The sequence below is a fragment of the Chrysemys picta genome, chromosome 25, assembly GCF_011386835.1.
Source record: "Chrysemys picta bellii isolate R12L10 chromosome 25, ASM1138683v2, whole genome shotgun sequence".
NCBI classification, from domain to species: Eukaryota; Metazoa; Chordata; order Testudines; family Emydidae; genus Chrysemys; species Chrysemys picta.
In genome coordinates, this window is record NC_088815.1 from 14167171 (window position 1) to 14190115 (window position 22945).

General features: G+C 60.6%; 1 protein-coding gene across 1 annotated transcript; it reads right to left on the minus strand.

The window, feature by feature from the left end:
* Positions 1-2275: 2275 nt before the first annotated feature.
* CILP2 (cartilage intermediate layer protein 2) lies at positions 2276-21625 on the minus strand. The gene is made up of 9 exons (XM_024108144.3): positions 20939-21625; positions 16534-16632; positions 14575-14844; positions 13136-13315; positions 10390-10548; positions 8690-9004; positions 8090-8198; positions 7313-7470; positions 2276-6555 (listed from the first exon to the last, which is right to left on the minus strand). The coding sequence occupies exons 1-9, from the start codon at positions 21477-21479 to the stop codon at positions 4163-4165; spliced, it is 4224 nt and encodes a 1407-aa protein (XP_023963912.3). The 5' UTR covers positions 21480-21625; the 3' UTR covers positions 2276-4162.
* Between the last annotated feature and the right edge of the window lie 1320 nt (positions 21626-22945).

The following is a 22945-nucleotide window of genomic DNA, read 5'->3' on the forward strand; positions in this document are numbered from 1 at the left end:
ACAGTGGCTGGCGGCTCCCATCCAGCCCCAGGCCGGGCGAGGGCAATGGGAAAGCAGCCCCTGACCGTCCACCCAAATTCCCAGGGCGAGTGTCGCAAGCAACCCCCCAAAAATTGACTGGCCAAGTGGCCCTCTGGCCGCGGCCCGGAGAGCTCACCCGGAACAGCTGCTCCTGGGGGCAGGTTCTGGTACCACAGAGCAGTGTATGAGCTGAGCCTCACTCTTAGTGCAAATCCCATGCTAGTGAACGATGTCGGTGCGAGACTGACGGCCTGGCTCCACAGCCCTGGCCGTGACCGGTGGGCTACTCCCACACCCAGCAACATGCCCCAGCTCTGGCCCGGAGCTACCACTGCTCAGGGCAGGAACAGAGTTCAGAGCCAGCAACCAGGGCTCTTGTGATCTGGGCCCCTGTGCACGGGCAAGTCTGAGATCCATTAAACTCATTCCACGCAGCCCATTGGATGGTCTGGAGCTACTTACACCCCCCACCCCCACACTCAGTACAGCTGGACTTAAGTGGAAGGTACCAAATCCCCTAATTACCAACTTCCCAGCAGGACATCAAGGTGCGTCTCTGAAGCAGCCCATGTGGTTGATCACAACTGTGCTGTCGCTAGGGTAGAGGGGCCACTGGCTTGTCCCAGCCTGGCTGGGTGTGGAGTTAGTGAGTGAACAGGTGTGTTCCCGAGCTGGGTGGCTGAATGGGGTGACCGGGAGGACGGGAGGGTGGATGAGACTCATGGGTGGTGAGTGATTAGATGGCTGAACAAGCCTCAGTGATGCGGTGGGAGGCACATGGGGCCAGCCACACAGGTTGAAATGCCCCAATGCCACTTGTTGCGGCTACTATCAGCCCCGCCCGGGGGACCCATGCTCCACGGCTAGCTCGCCATAGGCACCGGTGTCCTCCAGCCCTTAGAGAAACTCCTGCCACGTTCCAGCATGGTCAGACCCCCAGGAGCTGGCGCGGGGGCTGGGCAACCACCCACGGCGGCCTCGGCTTATTGCCACAAGCTAGCCGCCGTTTGGAAAATTAAAGGTGCAGCCCAGCCCCGGAGCTGGCTGCGCACATGAGTCGCAAGATGTTGGCAAGTGAGGCCGAGACTGAGGGGACAGGGGCAGAGACTGTCTCTGTGGACAGAGCCGCAGCTAGTGTCAAGGGGCCCAGCTCCAGCTGACACCACTGGGGGCCGGTTCCCAGCTGTAAATTGGTGCTGTGTGATTGGCGTCACTGGGGCTGCACCAGTTTATGGCAGCGAAGGAACTGACCCACCCCCAGCCACTGGCTTGATTCTCCTCTCACAGCAGTGTTTGTTACCCAGTGTGTCTGCATTAAGGGCGTGGGAATTATTCCTGATTGACACCAGTGTGAGTGAGGGGGATGCTGGCGCATTGTTTCTGACCTGCTAGGGTCCTGAACTATCAGTGAGATGCAGGCAAACCCGGGTGACGTTGGAGGATGGGGGGAAAGTGGCTGATGATTAGATGCTAGGAGAGCTGGTGAGTGTTGGGCTGGATGGGCAGAGGAATAAGTCAATAGATGAGTGGGGAGATGTGGATGGATGGATGGGGGTGGACCTATGGCACGGGTGTGTGGATGGATGAGGGAGTAGCCATGTGGATGGATGAGGGAGGATATGGGGGTGGATATGGATGGGAGGACGAGGTGGATGAACAAGCCTAGGTGGGGAAAGATGAGTAGGTGGGCAGGCGAAGTGAAGAAATGGGTGAATGGAGTGCCTGGGTAGAGGCTAGATGACTTCATGAGCAGATGAATGGGCGGGTGAACGGGAGGTTCGATTGCCGGTGAATGGGCAGGAGGTTGGGTTGCTCGTGAATGGGCAGCTGAGTGGGAGGTTGGATTCCTGGTGAATGGGCAGGAGGTTGGATTGCTGGTGAATGGGCAGGAGGTTGGATTACTGCTGAATAGGTGGGTGAGTGGGAGGTTGGATTGCTGGTGAATGGGCAGGAGGCTGGATTCCTGGTGAATGGGCGGGAGATTGGATTGCTGGTGAATGGGTGGTTCTGAGGATCGCAGGGCTTACAGCTTTGTGCCATGCAGACACTCAGGTTCCTCCAGTTCCGGCTGGGCCCAGCCCTGGGTTGGGAAATACCTCACACGAGGGAGCCAGGCCCGAGCAGTTTTGCTGAGAGACAGCGAGCGGGTGAGCGCACACTATGCCCGTGGGCGATACCTACGTTCCAGCCCCGGCTCCAGCCCCGCTTGGGCCGATACCGCGCGGCGCCCAGGGACACACCTCGTCCAGACTGATGAAAACACAACCATATATTTTATAATAAATAATGTACAAATCTGCACCGTTTATCGACATGCCTTGGCAAACCAGACCGTCCTGCACAGACCGTGGTCCCCAGCAGAACCCTGCCCCTGTGTTTCGACACTCCAGGAGCAGCCTGGCTGGGGGACAGGCCCCTGCGCTAATTCAGGCCAATTGCACTAACAGTTCCATGGACCAACACTGACCTGGATCCAGCCAAGCAGAGCTGCCAGTTGTGGTGTGGCTGGTCCCTGGCTGGGCAGGGCAGGGAGCTGACGGACACAAGGCCGGAGATCTGCAAATCACCGCGCATTACGGTTGTCTGGCGCAGTGAGGCAAGTGGGGGCAGGCATGTGCCGTACCCAGTTCTGGCGTGGAAACCTGCTCAGGGTCTGTTTGCCAAGGGGCATTTTCCCCCCTACACACTTTTTCTTAATTTCCCCTCTTTTCCGGCGGGGAGGAACGTCGGTACCAGACGTGGGGAGGACGTATTTTACCCACCCAACCCATAGGAAATGAGGAAAGAAAATAATTTTGGTTTTAATTTTTGGCCACCCACCAAAGAAAAGATTGCTTGAAAAAACGGGCTGGTACCAACCACTAGTGCTGCCGCAGAGAAGCCTGTATCTAGGGGTCCTGGTGTCTATTCTAGGGGAGACTGAGTTTGCTTTGCTTTATAATTCTGTTGCTTTTCGTACCCCGGCAGGCGTGGGGGTGGGGGCACTATGAAATGAATGTCAAATTTCTAGTTTTCTTCCTTTCCCTTTAAGCACATCCAAGGGGGTTTCGTTTCCGGCCTGTGCTGCACTGACCCAAATCGAAGCATTTCATGCTTGAAAAGGATGCTGTCAGGCTCTGTGTCTATGGGTTTCCTTAGCTGTGGCGCTAATCACCCTTTAGCTCGTTAATATTAACACAGGAAGGATGCAAAAAGATCTAATTTGCTTCTCCGCGTTGTTCACTCTCCCAAGCTGAAAACAGGGGCTGCTGGTCAGTTTCACGCTTGTCTCTAGTCCGTTTCAGATGCTGCTCTTGCTGCAGGGAGGGTGAGGCTTGCCAGCAGGGGTGGGGGATGCTATTCCTGTCAAATTCACCTGTTCCCACTGAAATATCCTGTTTAAAAGATAAGCTCAGGGGCTGGTTCTCTCCAGGCGAGGGTCTGTGCGCCTCACACTGGGAGCGTCCCCTGTAGCATATGATGGCTGGGTCAAGTAAGTAACAGACCATCCTCTGGCTCTCTGCTGCCCCCGGCCAGTGCATGGTGCAAGTGGTGGGGACCATGGGCCTAGTTTGGGGGGGCAATGCCCCCCATTCACCCTCCGCCTGTTGTGGGGCGGGGGCAAAGCAGGAGATGGGAGCAGACGTGTGGCGCTGAGCTAACTGCATGAATGCTGGGAAGCTCAGGGGGTGGATAACACGGGGCGCCAGCCCTACCTGCCCGCGCTAGCTCAGGGCCATTGAGAGCCCCGGGCGTGGGATGTTACCACAGGCCAGCGAGAACGGAGCAGGGAGGAGTCAGTTTGGACAGACCAGTGACCGATGCTGACTGTCCCGCTCTGGGCTCTACTCCCAGCCACGAGGTGCTTCCCCCACCTGAGTGTTCTAATGATAGGGAACAAGGGTCCCCCCCACCCCATGCCGACATTTCATGCGAGGAAAGTCTGTGGGCTGGTGTCCCCCACAGGCACTAGCAGAGTTTATCTAGAAGCCTTGGGGGACAGTGACTTGGGTGGGGAGGGAGGGGGGACACTTTGGGAGGGAGGCAAGGTGGTGTTCTGCGTTAGAGACCCCAGGGAATGTTGTGAAAGGGTCTTTAAACCAGAATGGGAGAGTGGGGGGCATGTGCGAGTTGTGGGGGGGGCCAGCAGCGCTGGTGCCGCTCACTGCTGAGCCCGGATCAGGCCCATCCTTCTCCGGCTGCTGGGGGTCCGTCGGGTCTGGGTGGAGATCCCGGTCCTGAGGCCAGCGGGGTAGGCCACCACCTGGGAGGGGGCCTGCAGTTGCTCGTTGCCCCTCATCTCACGGCGGATCTCGGTCAGGGTGTCTACGGGCGAGCTGAGCAGGCGCTGGAAGAAGCTCTGCCGGGTGACGGGCTTCTCCTGGCAGTAGAAGGTCAGGGCTGTGCCCACGTCGGACTTCATCTCCCGGGAGAAGCCGTCAGACGTGCCGTCGAAGCAGCGGCCGATGGCGATCTCCTTGGCCAGTCGGGGGTTCTGGTCGGTGACCGTGTAGATGCCGTAGTTGTGGCCCAGTGGGTCCACAGGCGCCAGCATGTTGAAGACGGCGGTGTCGTTGTTCTCCACCACCGGCGGGTGGCGGCCCAGGTACTCCCGCAGGAGGCTGTTGACGGCGGTGCGGCGACAGCTGCCCTGAGGGACGATGGAGACCAAGGTGCGGTCGATCAGGCTCTGGTCGAAGAGCATCCCGCTGCATTTGAACTCCACGCAGGCGGCCGAGGTGTTGTAGATCTCCATGTCCCGGACGCTGCGGGTGTCCCGTAGGCCGTACAGCTGGCCACGTGTCCGGGGGTGGCTGCCGCCCACGCTCCGGGACCTTACCATGTATTCCTGAGGCCCACTGATTTTCACCTTGATGTAGCAGGCCCTGAACTCCTGGGGATTGGGCCACCAGGACAGGTAGTCGCCGGTCCAGGAGGCCAGGTCGCTCTCCTTGAAGGGCACGACATTGTACTCGTACTTGTCCACCTCCACCCGGTAGAAGCGGAAGTGGTTGTCGGCAACGGGCGCCTCCTCACACTCCCTCAGGCTCCGGTAGGTGTAGATGGGCCCGTTGACCTCATCTATGTTGTTGGGGTTGGGCTTGGCCAGGTTGATCTGGAAGGCTGTCTTCTTGAGGCGGGGGTCGTCGTGGTCCGTCCGGCGGTAGCCCAGCTTGTTGAGGTAGGGCTGGGACACCCCCACGGCGTTGGGGTTGAGCTTGGGGCTGGAGGGCACCGCCTCCAGCTCCTCCCCGCCAATGGTGGCGGTCACGTAGGCCGTGTAGGCGTCGGCCCGCTGGCTGTCGCAGAAGGCCGGCAGGCAGGCTCCGTTGGGCCCGGTGAGGACGCTGTCGAAGCGCCCCCAGGCCCGGGGGTTGGAGGAGTAGCCGGGCTCGGGCTCCAGGTTGATGAGGGTGACGACCACCCCCTCCAGCTGCTCGCTGGGGATGAACTTCTCGTTGATGTAGGCCCGGACTTTGACGAAGCAGCGGCGGCTCTCGGGCACGTCCAGGTTGAAGAGCCGCCTCTCCCGGATCTCCACGTTGCCGACCAAGAAGGCCCTCTCCTCCCGCTTGCCCCGCTGCTCCTTGGCCCGGCGGAAGGCGCCTTCCTCCTCCCACAGGCCTGTCTCAGGGTTCAGGGACCACAGCTTCATCTTCTGGAGGTGCTCGGGCATGCGGATCTGTTCCGTGTCCACCCGCACCTCCACCCGGCCCGTCTGCAGCACCTGGTTGGACTCGCTCTCCCGGAAGTCCACGGAGAACATGCCGTAGGTCCTCAGGGGGAAGAGATCCCCCTCGGCGTTGATGAAGTTGAGGTCGCTGGAGGCAGCGGCCGCCGTGGTGACGTCCCGGGGGTCCAGGAAGGTCACGCTGGCCTTGACGGTGCCATTGTACACCTCCCCGTTGGGCCGGAGGAAGGATGCAGCTGGTATAACCATCTCCCCCACCGGCTCCTGGCCCTCCAGCTCCCCCAGCAGGATGGTATTGGCCTGCGTGGGGTCCAGGTCCACCGGTTCTTTCTTCCGCATCACCTTGATGTCCTGGTAGACGGCGCCGCCCCGGGGGTCGAAGGGCAGGACCTTGACCGTGTCCACAAACTTCTGCAGCCGGTCCACAAACCGCACCACCAGCCGCCGCGTGTCCGGGGGCACGTCGATGGCGAAGGTGCCCTTGTAGCCAGTGAAGCCGATGGTCTCTTTGCCCAGGAAGATCTGGCCAAAGCGCAGCGGCTCCCCGTCGTCGGCCGCCGTCACCCGGCCGTGCACCAGGATCTTGGGCCGGGCGCATCTCTCGCAGCCGCACTCGGCCACCACCTTGACGGGCAGGACTGAGCCGGCACAGTGGATCTCCCGCACTTCCATGCGCCGGACCCTGCAGCAGTGTCCTGCCCCATCCCGGCACTGCAGCTCGTCCTTCAGGCTCCCGGCGCAGCGGACATCGGGGCAGCGCCCCACGTTGTAGTACGGGGAGCGCCCAGCCTCCTGGAAGCACTCGCTGGGCAGCTTGATGAGGTATTCCTCCGGCTCGGCCTTGCAGCTCGGCTGCCCCTGGCCTGGGCCGGAGAGAGAAGAGAAGAGTCACGTCAGGGGCTGCGAGAGGAAATCTCTCCACAGCGCTTGACCGGTACCGAGATGCCAAACGCAGCGGCCTCTCCCCCACCGAGCATCAGACACCCCGTCCCCAATCCAGGCGAGTAGCACCCAGCTCCTTCTACAGCAAGGGGTAAAGCACGACTCACCCTGAATCAGGTTGCTAGGGCCTGCCCCTGCCCCACCCCACCCCCAATCCCTCCGAGCAGCCAGCCCCCACGCTGCTGAACGGCTGACCTGGGATCCAGTGGCGGCAGCAACCCTACAATAATAAACCAGGCTGGGCAGAGGCCTGGCAACCTCAAGTAGCCCTCGGGTCAAGCTGCTGTGGAGCGGAGGTGCCAGGCCCTCCCCTGTGCCAGCCCCCAGAGGACAGGAGCACGTCACAGCCCAGCCGGGAGCTGCAGCTCGTCCTGCAGCAGCTCCCAGCTCTGGCTTGGCCGGTGCCGGGTTCACCACAGCTGCCCTCTGCTACTCAACCGGCTTCTTGTGCCCCAGGGCCTGAGGCTGTACCCTGAGGACAGCCTGGGCTCTGATCCAGCCTCCACTGGCGCCATTGGAAAGTCACTAACCAGAGTCCATGGCCTGTCAATCAACGGCCTTCACGACTGGAGGAGATTCCTTCCCCGGCTCTCCCCAAGAGCACTAGTGCAATGGCCGACCCGGGTGAGCTGGGGGTAGCGACCCCGTCTCCCGCCCAGTGGCCGCCCCAGGACTCACCAGTCACGGTCAGGAACGCGGGGGAGGATTTGATGGAGCCCACGTCAGTGCTGGCTTTGCAGTGATAGAATCCGGCCTGGTGCAGCTCCAGGTCCCGCAGCACCAAGCTGCCGTTGTACTTGTGCAGTTTCCGGTCCAGGAGCGTCCCGTTGTGGTACCTGCGGGAGACGGGCAAGCAAAGAGCATCAGCGACTGGGGGGTTGGAGCATCGGATCGCGCCTGCTGCCCGGCCGGCCGGCTGGACGGCTCCTGCAGGGGGGTTCCCCTGTACGCACAGACCCATCCCTTCCGTGCACCCCCCCCACACACATACACACACATCCTCAACCCCCCCCACACCACCCACCACCCCTCCAACTCCCACACACACACCCCGCTCCCGACACACACAACCCCCCGTTAGCCCTCCCACACACAACCCCCGCTCCCGACACACACAACCCCCCGTTAGCCCTCCCACAACCCCCACCACCACTCCAAGCCCCACCTCCACGTACACCCTCAATCCCCCCCCACCACAACCCTCCCCCCCCCGCCCCTCGCCACAATCCCACACACTCATGCTGCCATCTGAACGTTAAAGCTGGATCTTCCCGCACATAGCTCTGCCGGTGCCCCTCACTCCCGACCTGCAGCCCCTTCCCCTGCTATTCCTGTCCTACAACACTGCCCCCACCTTGGTCTGGGAGGCCAGGCTAAGCCGGGGGCAAACCCAAGTCTCCCCCCAAGGCCGATGGCGGTTGCCAAGGGCCGGCTCGTCCAGTTCCTGCAACTCACCAGTGATATTTCGTGGGCAGGGGGTTGCCGGAGGCCGCACAGCAGAGAGTCACGCCCTGGCCTGCCACCCGCACCTTGGACTCGGGGTGCATCACCATGTAGGGCTTCTCTGCCGGACAGAGAGGGAGCAGAAGAGGCAACGATGCACCAGTGATGGCAACTACCATCCTCCCCCACCACTACTCCACTCCCATCCCCCCCAAATCTGCTCCCACCCCACCCCATATTCCACCTCACTCAGAAGTCACGCCCTGAGTCTGCCCAGAATCCAGCTCCCGGCTCCCCCCAGTTCAGCCTTACCCCCCACACACACACACTTGCTGTCAGCTCCCCAAGAAGGCTCATGGCATCATCAGTCATGGGGGTCCTGTGCTTTAAGGGCTCCCTTTTGAAGCAACCCTCCCGGATGGGTCACCAGTGGGGCTTGAACCCGGGGTCTTTGTCCCTGCAGCACAGACCTCTACCCACTGGAACTCAAAGAGCAACTCCATTAGCGGGCAGCACTAGCAAGCTGTTCTCCTCTGAGTGGAGCAGTCCCTAGAGGATGACATGGGACACCCCCCCCACACACACACACACACACCAGGCAGGGCCCCTCACCCTGTCTCTGGAGCGTGACCTGCACCGACGACCTCCTGGAGCCATTGGAGACAATCTGAGCCTCGCCCGGGGTGAACGTCTCCAACTGGACGCTGACATTGGCCCCGCTGCTGGCACAGACCCCCCGGATGCTGAAGCTGCCCCGGCGGTCGGTCCTGGCCAGCACGGCCTGGGGCTTGGCCTTGAGGGAGACCCGGGCATTGGCGAGGGCGGCCCCCTCGGCGCTCAGGACGGTGCCCACCAGGGTGTGATCCCGGCACGCGCAGCTGCTGCAGTTCTTGTTCGCCGCACCCAGGGCGCAGCTCAGCTGGCAGGCTGGGGGCAGGGACAGAGGTGAATGCAATGAGAGTGGAACACGCTAGGACACCCCCGCTCCCCCAGGAGAGAGCGGGAAGGGGGACCCTCGGGGCTCTGAGATGGGACCCACCGCCCTCCCCAAACTACCCACGTGGCAGCAACCGGGCTCCTGACCCTTCCCAGGGAGGCTCAGCCCTTCCCAGGCACTTTCACCCCATGGCCCCTGCTCCCGGGGAATACCCAGGAGTGGATCATGGTGGCCCAGCCAGCAGGCCATTGTACGTCATTGGGAACGAGAGGCAGCTCGTGCTTAATGGAGACCCACGGCTGGGTTGCCAGGGCGGTGGTGGCTGGAGCCTAAGTGAGCAAGATGGGGGCATGGGGAGAGGTGGGTCGCATGCCCCCCTGTTGGGCCTGTGCTGCTCGGAGCTGGGGTCAGGCCTGTCTCTAAGTCCCAGAGGGGGAGCGCTGGGCTCGGCTCAGTGCCAGCAGGGCAGGCCTTTCCCCTGTTATCACCCCCACCCTCCGGGCACCTGAGCTCCCTAGGGTAGTTCTGCCTTCGGTGCAGCGCCTCCTGCTGGCCAGCTGGGAATCAGCTCTTTTCCAGCATACAGAGCACCCTCTGCAGGCCAGTATCTCCCATGCCGCTGGCCCCGTGTCCCTCACGGACCCCGGTGATCTTTGCCTCGGGGTTCTGCCCCAGCAGTACCCCCTCGCTCTGGGCCTCCCCTCCCAGGGGAACCCCCAACCCGCTACACCCAACCTCTGATCAGGGCCAGCTGGGCCCTATGTGAGCTGGCCACCGCTGTGGCTGCGTCCCCAATGAGCCTGGCTTGGCTGCTTTTAACCCCTGTTCTCCAGGAGTGGGGCAGTCCCCCCACTACACTGCCCCACTCCGGGCCGGGGGAGGGGAGAGAGATGGGGACAGAGAGGAAACAGGCCGGGGATGGGCGGAGAGAACCGGGGAGAAGAGGCCAGGGGGAGCTCACTTGGTGGGTCATAACAGTCCTGCCTTTCTTACAGACGGGTTTGGACAAGATCTGAAAAGTGAGAAATTCCAAATACCCCTCAGAGCTGAGGGCAAAACAAAGGGTCTGGGTGAGCAGCTGGATTGGCTGGCTGGCTAGATAGGATGGATGGATGAATGGGATGGAGTAGGACCTAGTAACGGACAAGGGGCTGAGCTCAGGTCCCAACCATCTCACTCCAATTCACAAATCCAGGGGATTTTTGGACTGTCCTGAAGAACAACGGTTCCCCGCCCTTCCTGGGCAGCTGCCCTGTCAGATACCCCGAAATGCAGGTCAGGGATGACCTGCCCCACCCCAAACCCTGGCCACAACAGAGGCTGGTCCCTCTTGCTGTGGGTGGCCCAGGTGAGGGAGCCCCAGCATGGCCAGTACCTGGGCAGGGTGTCCGGGCGCATTTCTGCACCTCCGAGGGGCGGCCGACGCAGTGGGAACTCTTGGATTTCTTGCAGCTCCGATGCCGGACTCGCTTCCCACCGCTACCGCAGCTCTTGGAGCAGGGGCTCCAGGCGCCCCACTCGCTCCACCCAGCATCTGGGGGTGGAGACACCAGTGATCCCATCAGGCAGCAGTTCCTCCATGCGCACAGCGCTGCACAGAGAATCCTGGGAATGGACCTGTGGGGAGAGCTCCCCCACGCTGCCCTGTGCATTGACCTGAGCCTGGAGAACATGCCTGGTAGGGCAAGGGTGGGGGGGATCCTCCTGCAGGCTCCCCCCTCGGCTGCTGAATCCTACTTAGGGGGCAGATGTGACCCTCCAGGGAACCCATGCTGGGTTGGCACTGAGCTCCATCTCCTTTGTCCTTGTTGACACCAGTGCAGAGTGAGCGTGAAACACAAGCAGAGTGCAATGGCAGTGGTTCACACCTGCTTTTGCACTGGTGTAGATGGCGACGCAAGATGCCAGGCCACGGAGACGCAGAACGCGCCTTGCCTTGAGTTCCATTGTGCCCCAAGCTGGGGATGTGACCAAAGTTGGTTTCAAAAGAACTCCCCTACCCCTACCCTGGCACGGCCCGAGGTCCCGGCCCCCTTGCGTTGGAGGATCATTCAAACCAATCCCTGCAGGCCAAGGGCCAGGGCGCTGTCCATTCCCAGCGTCAAGTTCCCAGGCTCAGCCTTCCGCACGTTCCTGCCAAACTATTTTTATGTCCTAGGCCTCTGCTACTTCAATTACCCTGAGCGGCTCGCAGAGAACAGATGGCGTGGACGCTGCCCATATGGACCCAGCGCTGAAGAGCGGGGTGTAAAGAAAAACTTGCCATGCATTGTGATAGGAGGGGGGAGTCAACCTAAAAAAATCCTCCCCCCCCCCCGCAGCTATGCAGAGATCTGGGGCCTGTTCCCACCAAGAACGTATCCAGCGCTCAGAGCTGCCAGCCACCCGCCATGAAAGAGTCCATTAAAAAGAGCCTTCACCATAAAAAAAATAAAAAATCAGCCGTTCTAGACCACAGGCACATGTCTGACATTCCTGTCTGTTGATGTACCGGCTGCATTGAGGGCCTTTCTTGTTTAAAATGGGTTTTTTCCCTCCTTATTCCTGATTTAATGAACTGGTGAAAGAAAAAGTCCTTTAAAATAATTCAGCTGGTGGCTTTAAGAAAAGCGGAATGTGCTGTTGTGCCCGGACGTGGCATGGCACAGAATGGCACGTGCAGGAGTCTGAAATAACTCGGTGTGTGTAGGGGGCAGGGGAGACACTGGTGTTAAATTAGAGTAATTCATATTATTTGTGTGTGGTACCAGGAGCCCCAGGCATAGAATCGTAGGACTGGAAGGGACCTCGAGAGGTCATCTAGTCCAGTCTCCTGCACTCAAGGCAGGACTAAGTATTATCTAGACCACAGGTGTTTGTCCAACCTGCTCTTAAAAATCTCCAATGATGGAGATTCCACAACCTCCCTAGGCCATTTATTCCAGTGCTTAACCACCCTGACAGTTAGGAAGTTTTTCCTAATGTCCAACCTAAACCGCCCTGGCTACAATTTAAGCCCATTGCTTCTTGTCCTATCCTCAGAGGTTAACAAGAACCATTTTTCTCCTTCCTCCTTGTAACAACCTTTTATGTGGTTGAAAACTGTTCTCATGTCCCCTCTCAGTCTTCTCTTCTCCAGATTAAACAAACCCAGTTTTTTCAATCTTCCCCCATAGGCCGCATTTTTTAATCATTTGTGTTGCTCTTCTCTGGACTTTCTCCAATTTGTCCACATCTTTCCTGAAATGTGGCGCCCAGAACTGGACACAATACTTCAGTTGCGGCCTAATCAGTGCGGAGTAAAGCAGAAGAATTACTTACGTCTTGCTCACAACACTCCTGCTAATACGTCCGGGAATGATGTTTGCTTTTTTTGCAACAGCATCACTCTGTTGACTCATATTTAGCTTGTGAGCCACTATGATCCCTAGATCGCTCTGCCCCAGGACTCCTTCCTAGGTGCTCATTTCCCATTTTGTATGTGCGCAACTGATTGTTCCTTCCTAAGTGGAGTACTTTGTATTTGTCCTTAGTGAATTTCACCTTATTTACTTCAGACCATTTCTCCAGTTTGTCCAGATCATTTTGAATTTTAATCCTATCCTCCAAAGCACTTGCAACCCCTCCCCACTGGGTATCACCCACACACTTTATAAAAGTGTCCTCTCGATGCCATTAATCATTGATGAAGACATTGAACAGAACCGGACCCAGAACCGATCCCTGCAGGACCCCACTTGTTATGACTTTCCAGCATGACTGTGAACCACTGATAACCACCCTCTGGGAACGATTTTCCAACCAAAGGAGATTAATTTGGGGGGGGGGGGAGTGTGTCTGTGTGTGTTTGTGTGTGTGCGCGCACACTGCCCCCTGCTGGCTGACACTGTGCACACACGCACGGGGGTGCCCTCCCCGGGATGGACTCACAGCTGCTCCGCTGATCTTTGTCAGTCGCTTTTTGGTGGGGGGCTGACGGCCCCGCTGGGGCCTCGCTGTAAGTCCAGCGCGTCTCTCGCCACGAACCATCGGTGCCCCTCACGCCGCGGCCGGCCGGCGAACGGGAGAGCTGAGCTCGGATCCCGGCACCGGGGCCCGTGCACAAGCCCCCCGGGTCGCCCAGCGGCACCGCGGCCCGTTACCTGTGCAGGGCCCGGCGCTGCACGCCCGTCTCTGCGTGGCTTTCCCCGCACACTTGGGCTGCAACCCGGACCGGGGCTGCTTGGGGAGGCAGCTGCGCTGTCGGGTCTGGAGCCCGCTGTCCCCGCAGGCGGGTCTGGAACAGGCGCTCCAGGCGGACCAGTGCGACCAGTCGTCGTGCTCTGGGGGGGCAGGGGGACAAGAGGGGTTACTGGGGGGGGCGCCCAGGGCAGAGAATCCCGGCGGGGAGAGTTACTGAAACCTGCCCGCTCTCGGAGGCCCTGGAGTCAAGCATCTCCCCCCCACACTTCCCCGGCACTGGCCCAATAAGGGGCATGTTTGTAATCCCCCTCCCCCATCACCACCACCAGCAGCAGCACGGGGGGGTCCAGCTGCCCCAGTACCCCGGGGCCTTCCGCTGCGAGCAACTTTCCCAGCAGATGGACGATGCATTGGACTGGCTGGCAGGCAAAGGATTAACCCCCCTTCCCTGCAGGGCCGGCATGGGGGGTGGGGGGGACACTGACGCTGGTGCTGCGGGCGGTGAGAGGGGACGAGACCAGGGGGTCGCGATGGAAGAGACCGGCTGGATTTAACGCTCCCGCCCCCAGCGAGGGGGCAATGCAGGAGCTGGCCGGGAGGGGCCGGGGGCTGTTCAGTCCCTAGGAGGTGCCCAGGGGGGTGATCTGCGAATCCCCCCTCCCCGGGAGACGGGCGGATGGGGGGCGGGAGCAGCAGGCGGCTGGAAGGGACCCGTCGCGGGGCTGAAGCCAAAGGCCGCGGTGCGGATGAGCGACGGGAGCCGCTCGGCGGCAGGGGATGGGGGCCGTGGGGGGAGCCATCCCTGCCTGTTGGGAGGTCCAGATCCATCGTCTGTGGCCATTGGCCAGCCGGGTGCTTTAGCCCCTTCTCGGGGTGTGAGAGCAGCGTCTCCATGGCACTGCCGGGGTCCCCACACCAGGGCCATCCTCCGACCCTCCCAGGCCAGTCTAGTGTCCCGCCCTCCGGCATGCTCCCCGGCACGTAGTTGGTGGGGGTGGGAGGTGGAGGGACGGTGCCCCGTACACCCCCCTCCACCCCCCCGGCTGCAGCATGTCCAGCACCCTGGGGTGCTCCCCGCGGGGTCATTTCATGGTCAGTAACGGTTCTCTCAAGACACCCGGCTGGAAGCAGAGTCCTCAGCCTTCAGGGCCCAGGGGTCAGGAGGGAGGGCAGGGGCAGCCTGGGCCTCGCGCATCGCTGGGGGTGGGGCCGGGAAGCACCAGGGACTGGCAATGAATAGAGGAAGGACCCGGCACCCGTGGGCCCCCCTGGGCTGACACAAAATGGCAGGGTCGGCGGGGCCCGACACCCAGGAGGTCGGGGATCTGGAGAGGGCACTGCCTGGTGACCCTCAGACCCAGCGCCCCCCCCCCGCCCCGCCCCTAAGGCACTCACTCACCCGCGGGGCACAGGAAGCGGACGTGGTAGTTGGAGCAGGTTCTGCCCCCCGGCTGCTCCCGGTTGATGCACCAGAATCCCTTCTCGGGGCTGTAGTGCACGATCTCGCCCACGTCCTCGGGCAGCTCCCACTCGGTGGTGCGGGCCTGGATGGAGACTGGCCGGGCGCACACCCGCTCCCGGTAGTAGAAGCGGACGGCCTCCAGGCTCTCGTAATCGCCCTCCCCGCCGGGGTGGTCCACATTGAACCAGGAGGTCCACTCGGTGGCGCCTAGGGGGCAGGGAAAGGAACCCGCCGTTATCTCGCTCAGAGCTCGCGGGCCAGGGTGATTGATTGTCATGCTTCAGGGCAGATTCCCCACTCGGGTCAGGAAGGAATTTAACACCCCCCCTCCCTATAATGCCACCCTAGCAGATGCAACATCCAGGCAGCGCCAGGGTTCCGGGTAGATGGGCCACTGGCTTGTTCCAGCTTGGCCAGTTTCTTGGCCTTTTGCAGAAACAATATGACCTGGGGGGGTTGCGCCAAGGATCCTCTGGGCAGGCGGGGGGGCCTTGGAGCCAGCCGCGCCTCGGACCAGGGCTGTTTATTTGTCCCGGCTCTAGGCCAAAGCCCGTGTGTTTGCTTGCGCTCTCCCCAGCCTGGCGGCAGCTGGGCCCCCCATGGCAGCTGCCACCGCCCCCTGCACCAGCTCTGCACCCTGCCTGGGCTCTGCCCCTCTGGGTATTAGCGCCCAATGCCCCGTCAGTTCCCACCCTCCAGGATGGATGCTCCAGCCCAGGCGTCTTCCGCGGTTCCGGTTATAGCCGCAAATTGCCTCTCGGCTCGTTGGGGCGGGGCCTGGCCTTTTTTATGTACAGCGCCTAGCGCCAGGGGTCCTGCGCAGAGGTGGCACCACCATGTTGCGTGAGGGACACTTGGCAAAATTACTGGCCTTAGTGACGGACATTGGCGGGGGTTCTGTTACTCAGTCACTCCATTGGTTTGAAAAATGACCACGGACCTCAAGTATTTTACCACGGACACGTGTGTCTGTGTCCGGACACGTTGGTGAGCCCTGGGTCCCACGCCAGCCCCGCAGCTCCGACGGGCCAGGGGGGACAGAGAATTAATAGCACAGTCTGTCTACGGCCTCCATGGACCCAACGCATCTTGCCATCCCAGATGGGGGGGGGAGGGGGTTCAGCTGGCACCGTCCTGAGGGATTTTCTAAAGCAGGACCCGTCTGGACTTTCGGATCCAGGGCCTTTAAGCTGTAGTTATTTTTTAAATTATTGTACGAATTGAAATGGAGGGGATGTTGCTGCTATGCTGGTGCCCCCCAATCCCGACCCGCAGCCCCCTGCTAGCCCAGCCCTGGGCTCCCCCCACAGTCCGCCAGTGCCCCCCCAATCCCGCAGCCCCCTGCTGCACCAACCCTGGGCTCCCCCCAGCTCTACCAGTGCCCCTCACTCCCGACCCACAGCCCCCTGCTAGCCCAGCCCTGGGCTCCCCCCACAGTTCCGCCAGTGCCCCCCCAATCCCGCAGCCCCCTGCTGCACCAACCCTGGGCTCCCCCAGCTCTACCAGTGCCCCTCACTCCCGACCCACAGCCCCTGCTAGCCCAGCCCTGGGCTACCCCAGCAGCTCTACCAGTGCCCCTCACTCCCGACCCACAGCCCCCTGCTAGCCCAGCCCTGGGCTCCCCCCCAACTCTGTGCCCCTCACTCCCGACCCACAGCCCCTGCTAGCCCAGCCCTGGGCTCCCCCCAGCTCTGCCGGTGCCCCTCACTCCCGACCCACAGCCCCCTGCTAGCCCAGACCTGGGCTACCCCGGCAGCTCGGCCAGTGCCCCCCCCTCCCCAAATCCCGACCTGCAGTTTTGTACTAGGCCGTCTCCCCTGACCATGGTGCTTGGTTACTTCATAACAGGGCAGGCGGTGACCCGGCAAACGGGGCCAGCTCCGAGCGGCACCGCACCTGCTGTGCCCACAGGGAGAGGCTTTCCCTCAGGCCTCTTTTTCCGGTGTTTCCCCAGCACGTCGGTCTTGGCCGGTCGGGAACCATCCTTCCGGGGCTCTGTGGAAAGAATCACACGAGGCAAGTGTTTGCATCCCCCCCCCCGCCCCACGCCAGTCCCCTCCCCCGCCGGCCCAGGGTCCCACTATGAGCACAGAGCCCTTCTGCATTGCTGGAGTTCGCCCCATAGAACAAACAGAAGGTTGGTTTCATAACAACGGTTGAGACTGGTTTGTACAGCGCCGGGCACAAGGCGGCCCTGGTACGGCCGCGGCGCCCCGGTGCTAATGCAGTGCGCGCAGTCAGAATGCATCGCTGCATGTATTGGGCTCGTTTATTTGATGAGCAGTTGCAATGGTTTGTCACGTTCCCTGGGGGTGGGGGGGTGACTCCTCGGCTCCCCATGGTATTGTTTGCAGAAGGAATGAAGGTTGTTCATTGGAGCTGGGCAGGAAACTGCCCAGAAGTGGGTCCAAACAACGATATTAATTACCTCACCCACCTTGTCTCTCTTCCTGGGAAGATTTTCAAGCTATTGAAAAACATTTCCCAGTCCTGAATCCAGACCAAAAAGCTGAAACTTCAGAAAAGGTTGAGAGCCAGAAATAAGAATAAACAACAAGCCAGACAGTTTGTTTCAATAATTTTATTTTAATTTTGACTTCTCCCCCCCTTTTTTTTTACTATAACGAGCGGAAGCCTTGACACCCAAAGTCATTTCACACTGGACGTTCGTTCGTTTCGGAAATGGGTTTCACAATTTCACAAGTGTTAACCAAAAAAAACGGTAAGCTGAAAACGGTGTTTGATCCTTTCCCGGGAGAAGTGTGGGCTTCAACCAATCGGGATTTGCCAGTGGAAAAAAAAAACTTCTGTTAAAAGATTCCGACTTCATCCCATCCCTGCGCTCTGGCACTTGCTATGAAATCTCTGCGAGCGAGAGGCCCAGTCCTGTTCCCAAGGGCCTTCGTATTTCGGAAAAACTCCACTACCTGTACAGCTGGAGAAGAGGCTCCTCCTATCATAAAAGGCACCGTGTTCCCACCCCGGACACGTCTGTCTAGATGGGTGTTTCTCAGCTGGTGATTGTGTCCCCAGGGCTGTCACGACTCCCGCTGGCGGTCAGGAGGCATTGAAACGTTTATTTCAACCTAAAGCGAAATATTTCACTCCCATCCCACACACTGCAAGCCTGCCCCGCCAAGGACCAGCGTTCTCTGCCAACTGCTCCCAACAGGCACACAAATTAATTGTATGGACCAATCATCCTTGTCAATGCCTCTTGATAATAAAGATAAGAAGATCGCGAAGGTTTTTGTCTTTGAAAATGTGCTCGAGAATCGAGGACGCACTCCGCCGACTTAACGGGTTTAAGTGTGTGGACATACGAAATCGACTGTATAAAATCGATTTCTAAAAATCGACTTCTATCATATCGACCTAATTTTTTGTCGTGGACTTCAAAGGCCGACAGGCTTATGCGATGAGACCAGCCAAGGATGGTGATGCGAAAATAACCCTCAGAGGGTGGGATTCTCTCTCCCCAGCCCCCTTGGCTGTGCCTTAATTTCAATTTCAGGAATCTCCCTGCCAACAAATTGTTTGGCTCTTAACTTATTGGGATGGGAGGGGAAGGGACGGGTCTATTTCTGCCTCCCAGTGGTGTTTATAAGTGACACTGTGCTCATGTGTTCCCCCCCCCCAGCTGGGTTAGATTCCCCCCTTCCCACGGGAGTAGGGGGAGTCTGGTGGACTGTGGCAGCAGATGGCATCTGAAGGGCACAATGCAGGTCCCTACTGCAGGTGGCGTGCACCATACAATCCACCCCTCCTCCCCTGGCAGGAAAGAAGGACAGAAAAGACCTCACCCAGGGGAGCAAAGGGGGCTATGAGGGGTGAGTGACCAATGGATCATTATTACACATCACAAGCCCCAGGCTGGATTCACTAACGGTTCTGCCCCGTGTCCCTGCTGTGGGAAGCCTCCAAACACCGATTTCTCTGGGCTTGTGTCCGGGAGGAACCAGAGAGGTTTGAAACACAACCGATCCAGCTCTGGGCCAGGAGGGAATGAGGGTACCTTGCGAAGGGACGGCTGGGAGAGTCTGTCTGTGTGAAAGGAGTGCAGAGAGACAGGGACTCGTGTGTACTACCAGGGGGGTAGCCATGTTAGTCTGTAGCCACAAAATACAAGGAGGAGTCCGGTGGCACCTTAAAGACTAACAGATTTATTTGGGCAGAAACCTTCCTGGGTAAAAAACCCACTTCTTCAGATGCGTGTGTGTGTCGGTCGGTCTCGGTCTGTCTAACGGGCCCCAATCTGAATCTCTGTCTAAAACGGAGATCCAAAATGATCCCCAGTCTCCACCAGGGTGTGATAGTGTCTTCTGCACCAGCAAGCCCTGACCCCAGGAGCCCCCTGGCCCCTGCCCTCATGGCAGCAGATTACCAGGATCAGTGCTAAATAACCGAGGAAAAGCCCATTTCCCCAGGCCTGGCCCGGACACCAGGTAGATTTCCATTCCCACACACTACGGTGACCATACGTCTGGTTTCAGCTGGGACAGTCCCTTTTTTTAAGCCCTGTCCCGGCTTTTCCGACTCTTTTTTTTCCAAAAGGAGGAATTTGTCCCTGCTCTGGCCGACTTGATCAGCTGACAAAAGCAAACGGGACAGGTGCCAACTGTTGCCAAAAAAAAGTCGGGTGCGTGCGAAGGAACATGAGGGGGAGAGGGGGTGTGAGCGGAGATGCCAGCCTCTTGTGGGGGGCAGGGCTCCAGTGATGGACAAGGGCCTCACAAGAGGTGGGGAGGCCTCAGGCAAGCGGCTGGGCTGTCCTGTTTTCTCTTTGGGAAAGATGGTCTCCTCCACACACACTGAGGGCAGAGCGGGAAGGTGCTGTACTGGGGATCTCTCTAGCTACGCTCCCAGGAGCTCTCCGGGCACACTCATGTCTACATTACAAAGTTAAGTCGACATAAGGCAGCTTACTTTAACCTAACTAGGTCAGCGTCCACACTAGTGTCTCTCCCGCTGCTGCAACTCGCCCGCTACGCCGACCTAGCAAACCCACCTCGCCAGAGGCATCGGGCTTAGGGCGACGTCGTTTGGGTGACCTGGACATGAAAACCCACAGGAATGACTGCGGTGGCATCGTGCAGGGTAGGTTGCCCCCGGGCAGCCCGTAGGAAGCCCTGGAAATGGGGCTGGAGGCTCCTATGCCAGACCTGCGCTCCACGGGAGCCCCCCGACCCTAGCTCTTCTCCAGTGTATTGAGGGGCTGGGGGAAGTGCAGCGTGGAGCGCCCTCCTGGGCGGTGAAAGTCTCGGCCTGGGAGGCAGGTGCTTGGGGGTAGCGGCAGCTGGGGGGCTCAGGGCCCCAGTAACACATCTAGGGCTCGGGCTGTGCCCAGCGTCTCCACTGGGGTCACGCCAAGCTGGGGCGAGGAGCAGGAACTGGGGGTCACTGGAACCTGCGGAGCGGCTCGTTCCCCTACTGGGGCCGGTCATGTCCGCTGACTCGACTCCCCACCACCACCACCAAGCGTGAAACCTCCCGGAGACCTCCAAGGCCCAGCGAGCCAGAGGGACCCCCAGCCAGCCACGGTACCTCCGTGCACCCAGCACTCTCCCACCAGCCGATCTCCAGGGACAGGGAGGCTGAGAGCCAGGCACAGGGGGACTGGGGTGTGTGTGTGTGCAGAGATGGGGGGCCAATATCGCCCCTGCGGGTGTTGGGGTGAAGGGAGTGACCCCGCCCGTGGCCGGGTCTAAGCCGATGCACCCCCCAGCTGGCGAGGGGAGCCCCGTGGTGGGGTGATGCGGGAGCGGGGATTTTGTGTTTCTAACGGAGCTGGGCTTTGCATTCACACTCGGCCCACCCCGGGCGCTCCCTGGCTCGGCTTCCCCGCCCCTGCTTCGGGAGCAGCGAGACCCCCGGGAGGGGAGCCGGGCAGCGGCGTGGGATTCCCCGCAGGTCACGTCACCCACTCAGCAAGTCAGCGACAGAACCAGCCAGGGAACCCAGGCGTCCCGGTGCCAGCCCCGTCTCTGGGCAGCGCCGCCGGCTCGGGGCACCGGGCAGCCGGACGGTGAATGGGGTGGGGGTGGGGAAGGAAGCAGCGAGCTGGGGGCGGGAAGGGCAGGTGTCTCCCCGACCGTGCCCCCCTCCCAGTCCAGCCAGGGTCCGGGGCTTCCTCTGCCCCGAAGCGTTCAGCTCCCGGCGCGCTGCGAGACAGGCAGCCCCGTGCGCTGGGGAGCGCAGCGGCCAGGCGGGAGCTTCTCCCCGGCTCACCTGGGGCTGCCCCCGGCGGCGCAGGGACCTGCGGGCACCAGCCGCGGCTCAGCCCCCAAGGCACCAGCCTTACCTCGGGCCAGGGCCAGGGCCAGGCTGGCGGCGGCGAAGAGCAGCAGGGCCGGCGTGAGTCGCACCATCTCCGACTCACCCTCCTCCGGGAGCTCGGGCTGCGCGGGGCGCTGCGCTGCGCTCCTGGAGCCGGCTCGGCGCAGACTGGGAGCGCCACGGAGTCCCCGGGCTATATAGGGGGCCTTTCCCCCGCTCCCTCCGCCATTGGTTTGCGCTGGGCTCCTGCTCTGACAGGAGAAACCGGACACGGGCCGCGGGGGGGCTGGAGAGGTGTCAAGGGGAGGGAAAAGCCCAGCTGGGGAGGGCTGGCCACGCGCGGGGCTGCGGCCCCCGGGGAGAAGGGAGCCCAAAGGCGCGAAAACTGGATGAGTTTGTGGATGGGAACCGACAGCGGCCCAGGTCCCGCCAACACAACCCAGCCCCTGCCAGGGCAGGAGATGCAAAAGCGGCAGAGATCTGATCTCCCCTCCTCCCCCCAGCATCCCCCACCTGTGGAGATCCACACACGCCTGGCACAACATGGGGTGCACCTCGTCCAGCATACGGGGTGAAACCAGACAATCCCAACTCCCGCCAAGGAACCCACATGGGCACAGGACAACAGACAAAAACACCCTGTCACCCCTGGGCCAAGGCGTCTCACAAAGCCATGGGCCGGGGCAGGCAAAGGAACCCTGCACAAGGCGTCGGGGAGCTTAAATGCATAAACTTTGCTAGACACTGATGATCATGGACTCCGCTACACACACACACACACACACACACACTGTCTTTCTCTCTCTCTCACTCTCTCTCTCTCTCACACACACACACACACAGAGCCTTTTACACACACACACACACACACACACACACACACACACACACACACACACAGGCTTTCCTTCCCTCCTTCCTTTCCCCCCATCACTGGAAGGGTGTTAACGGGCCACTTCTCCAGCAATGGTCCCTTGGGAGACACTCCGTGCCCAGGCAGCGCCAGCCCGGCAGGACCAGTGACGCTGTCACTCGCGCGTGGCACAATTATCTGTCTGCTTTGCCTGGACGGTGCTTCCCACGCACGGGCCCAGGGCGAAGCGGAAGCCCAGGGGAAGGAACTGGCATTAGCAGGCTGGTGGAGAACTCGACTCTTGGCACAATGGGGAACCCCCTGGGGCTGGCAGTCCGCAAGTGGGCGGGCTTCACTCTGACCCACGCAGAGGGTTTATTCTCCATTCGCACTGGGGGTAAGATGCGCCTTTTGAACAGGGAGGGAAATTAAACTGGCTTCTCTGTCCCTGGGCATCTTCAAACCAGCACGGGTCGTTTCCCGAAAAGCGACAGTCCCTTCGGTCGGGCGGGATGCAGGAATCCCGGGTACAATTGGTTGGCCCGGGCGATACAGGTGTGGGACTAGGTGACCGTAACAGCCCCTGCTGGCCTTAAGGGCTGGGAATCTCTGATGCCACCAGGAGCATGTCGTCAGGTTCCTGAGAGCAAACTGCACTTTAAACCCTCCCACGGTGATGGGGGAATTGCTCCTGTTCCGCAAAGCTCCAAGAAATCCGATCCAACGGGCTGAGGGGCAGAGCGCCGGGCGAGGAACGGGGCATAGCAGCACCCCTGCAAGCCCAGGGAATAGACCTTTCTCCTCCAGTAGGAAACCAACCTGCAAGGCCTCAGCACCTGCTACCACTTGGCAGGGGGCAACAAGATGGATCAGCCCCCTTCTGCAGATGCACAAGCTCAGGAGACATCTGGAGATGACGCATTTCACAGAGGTAGGACTGACTGGCTAACAACCCTCTCCACGATCACTCAGCCTTTTGGCGATGCCAGGGACCAGGTTCTTTCAGTGTCCAAGTGCCACTTGGCACCTGACCCGCAAGGTTAGAGCAGCCTTGGGGTTGCTCTGACTTACGCCTCTGACTGATGGTCCTTGCGGGTGGAGGACTGGCCCAGCAGAGGTGAACTGTGCACCCCACTCCTGACACTCACCCCCCCCCCCCATGCAGTGCAAAGGGGCTGG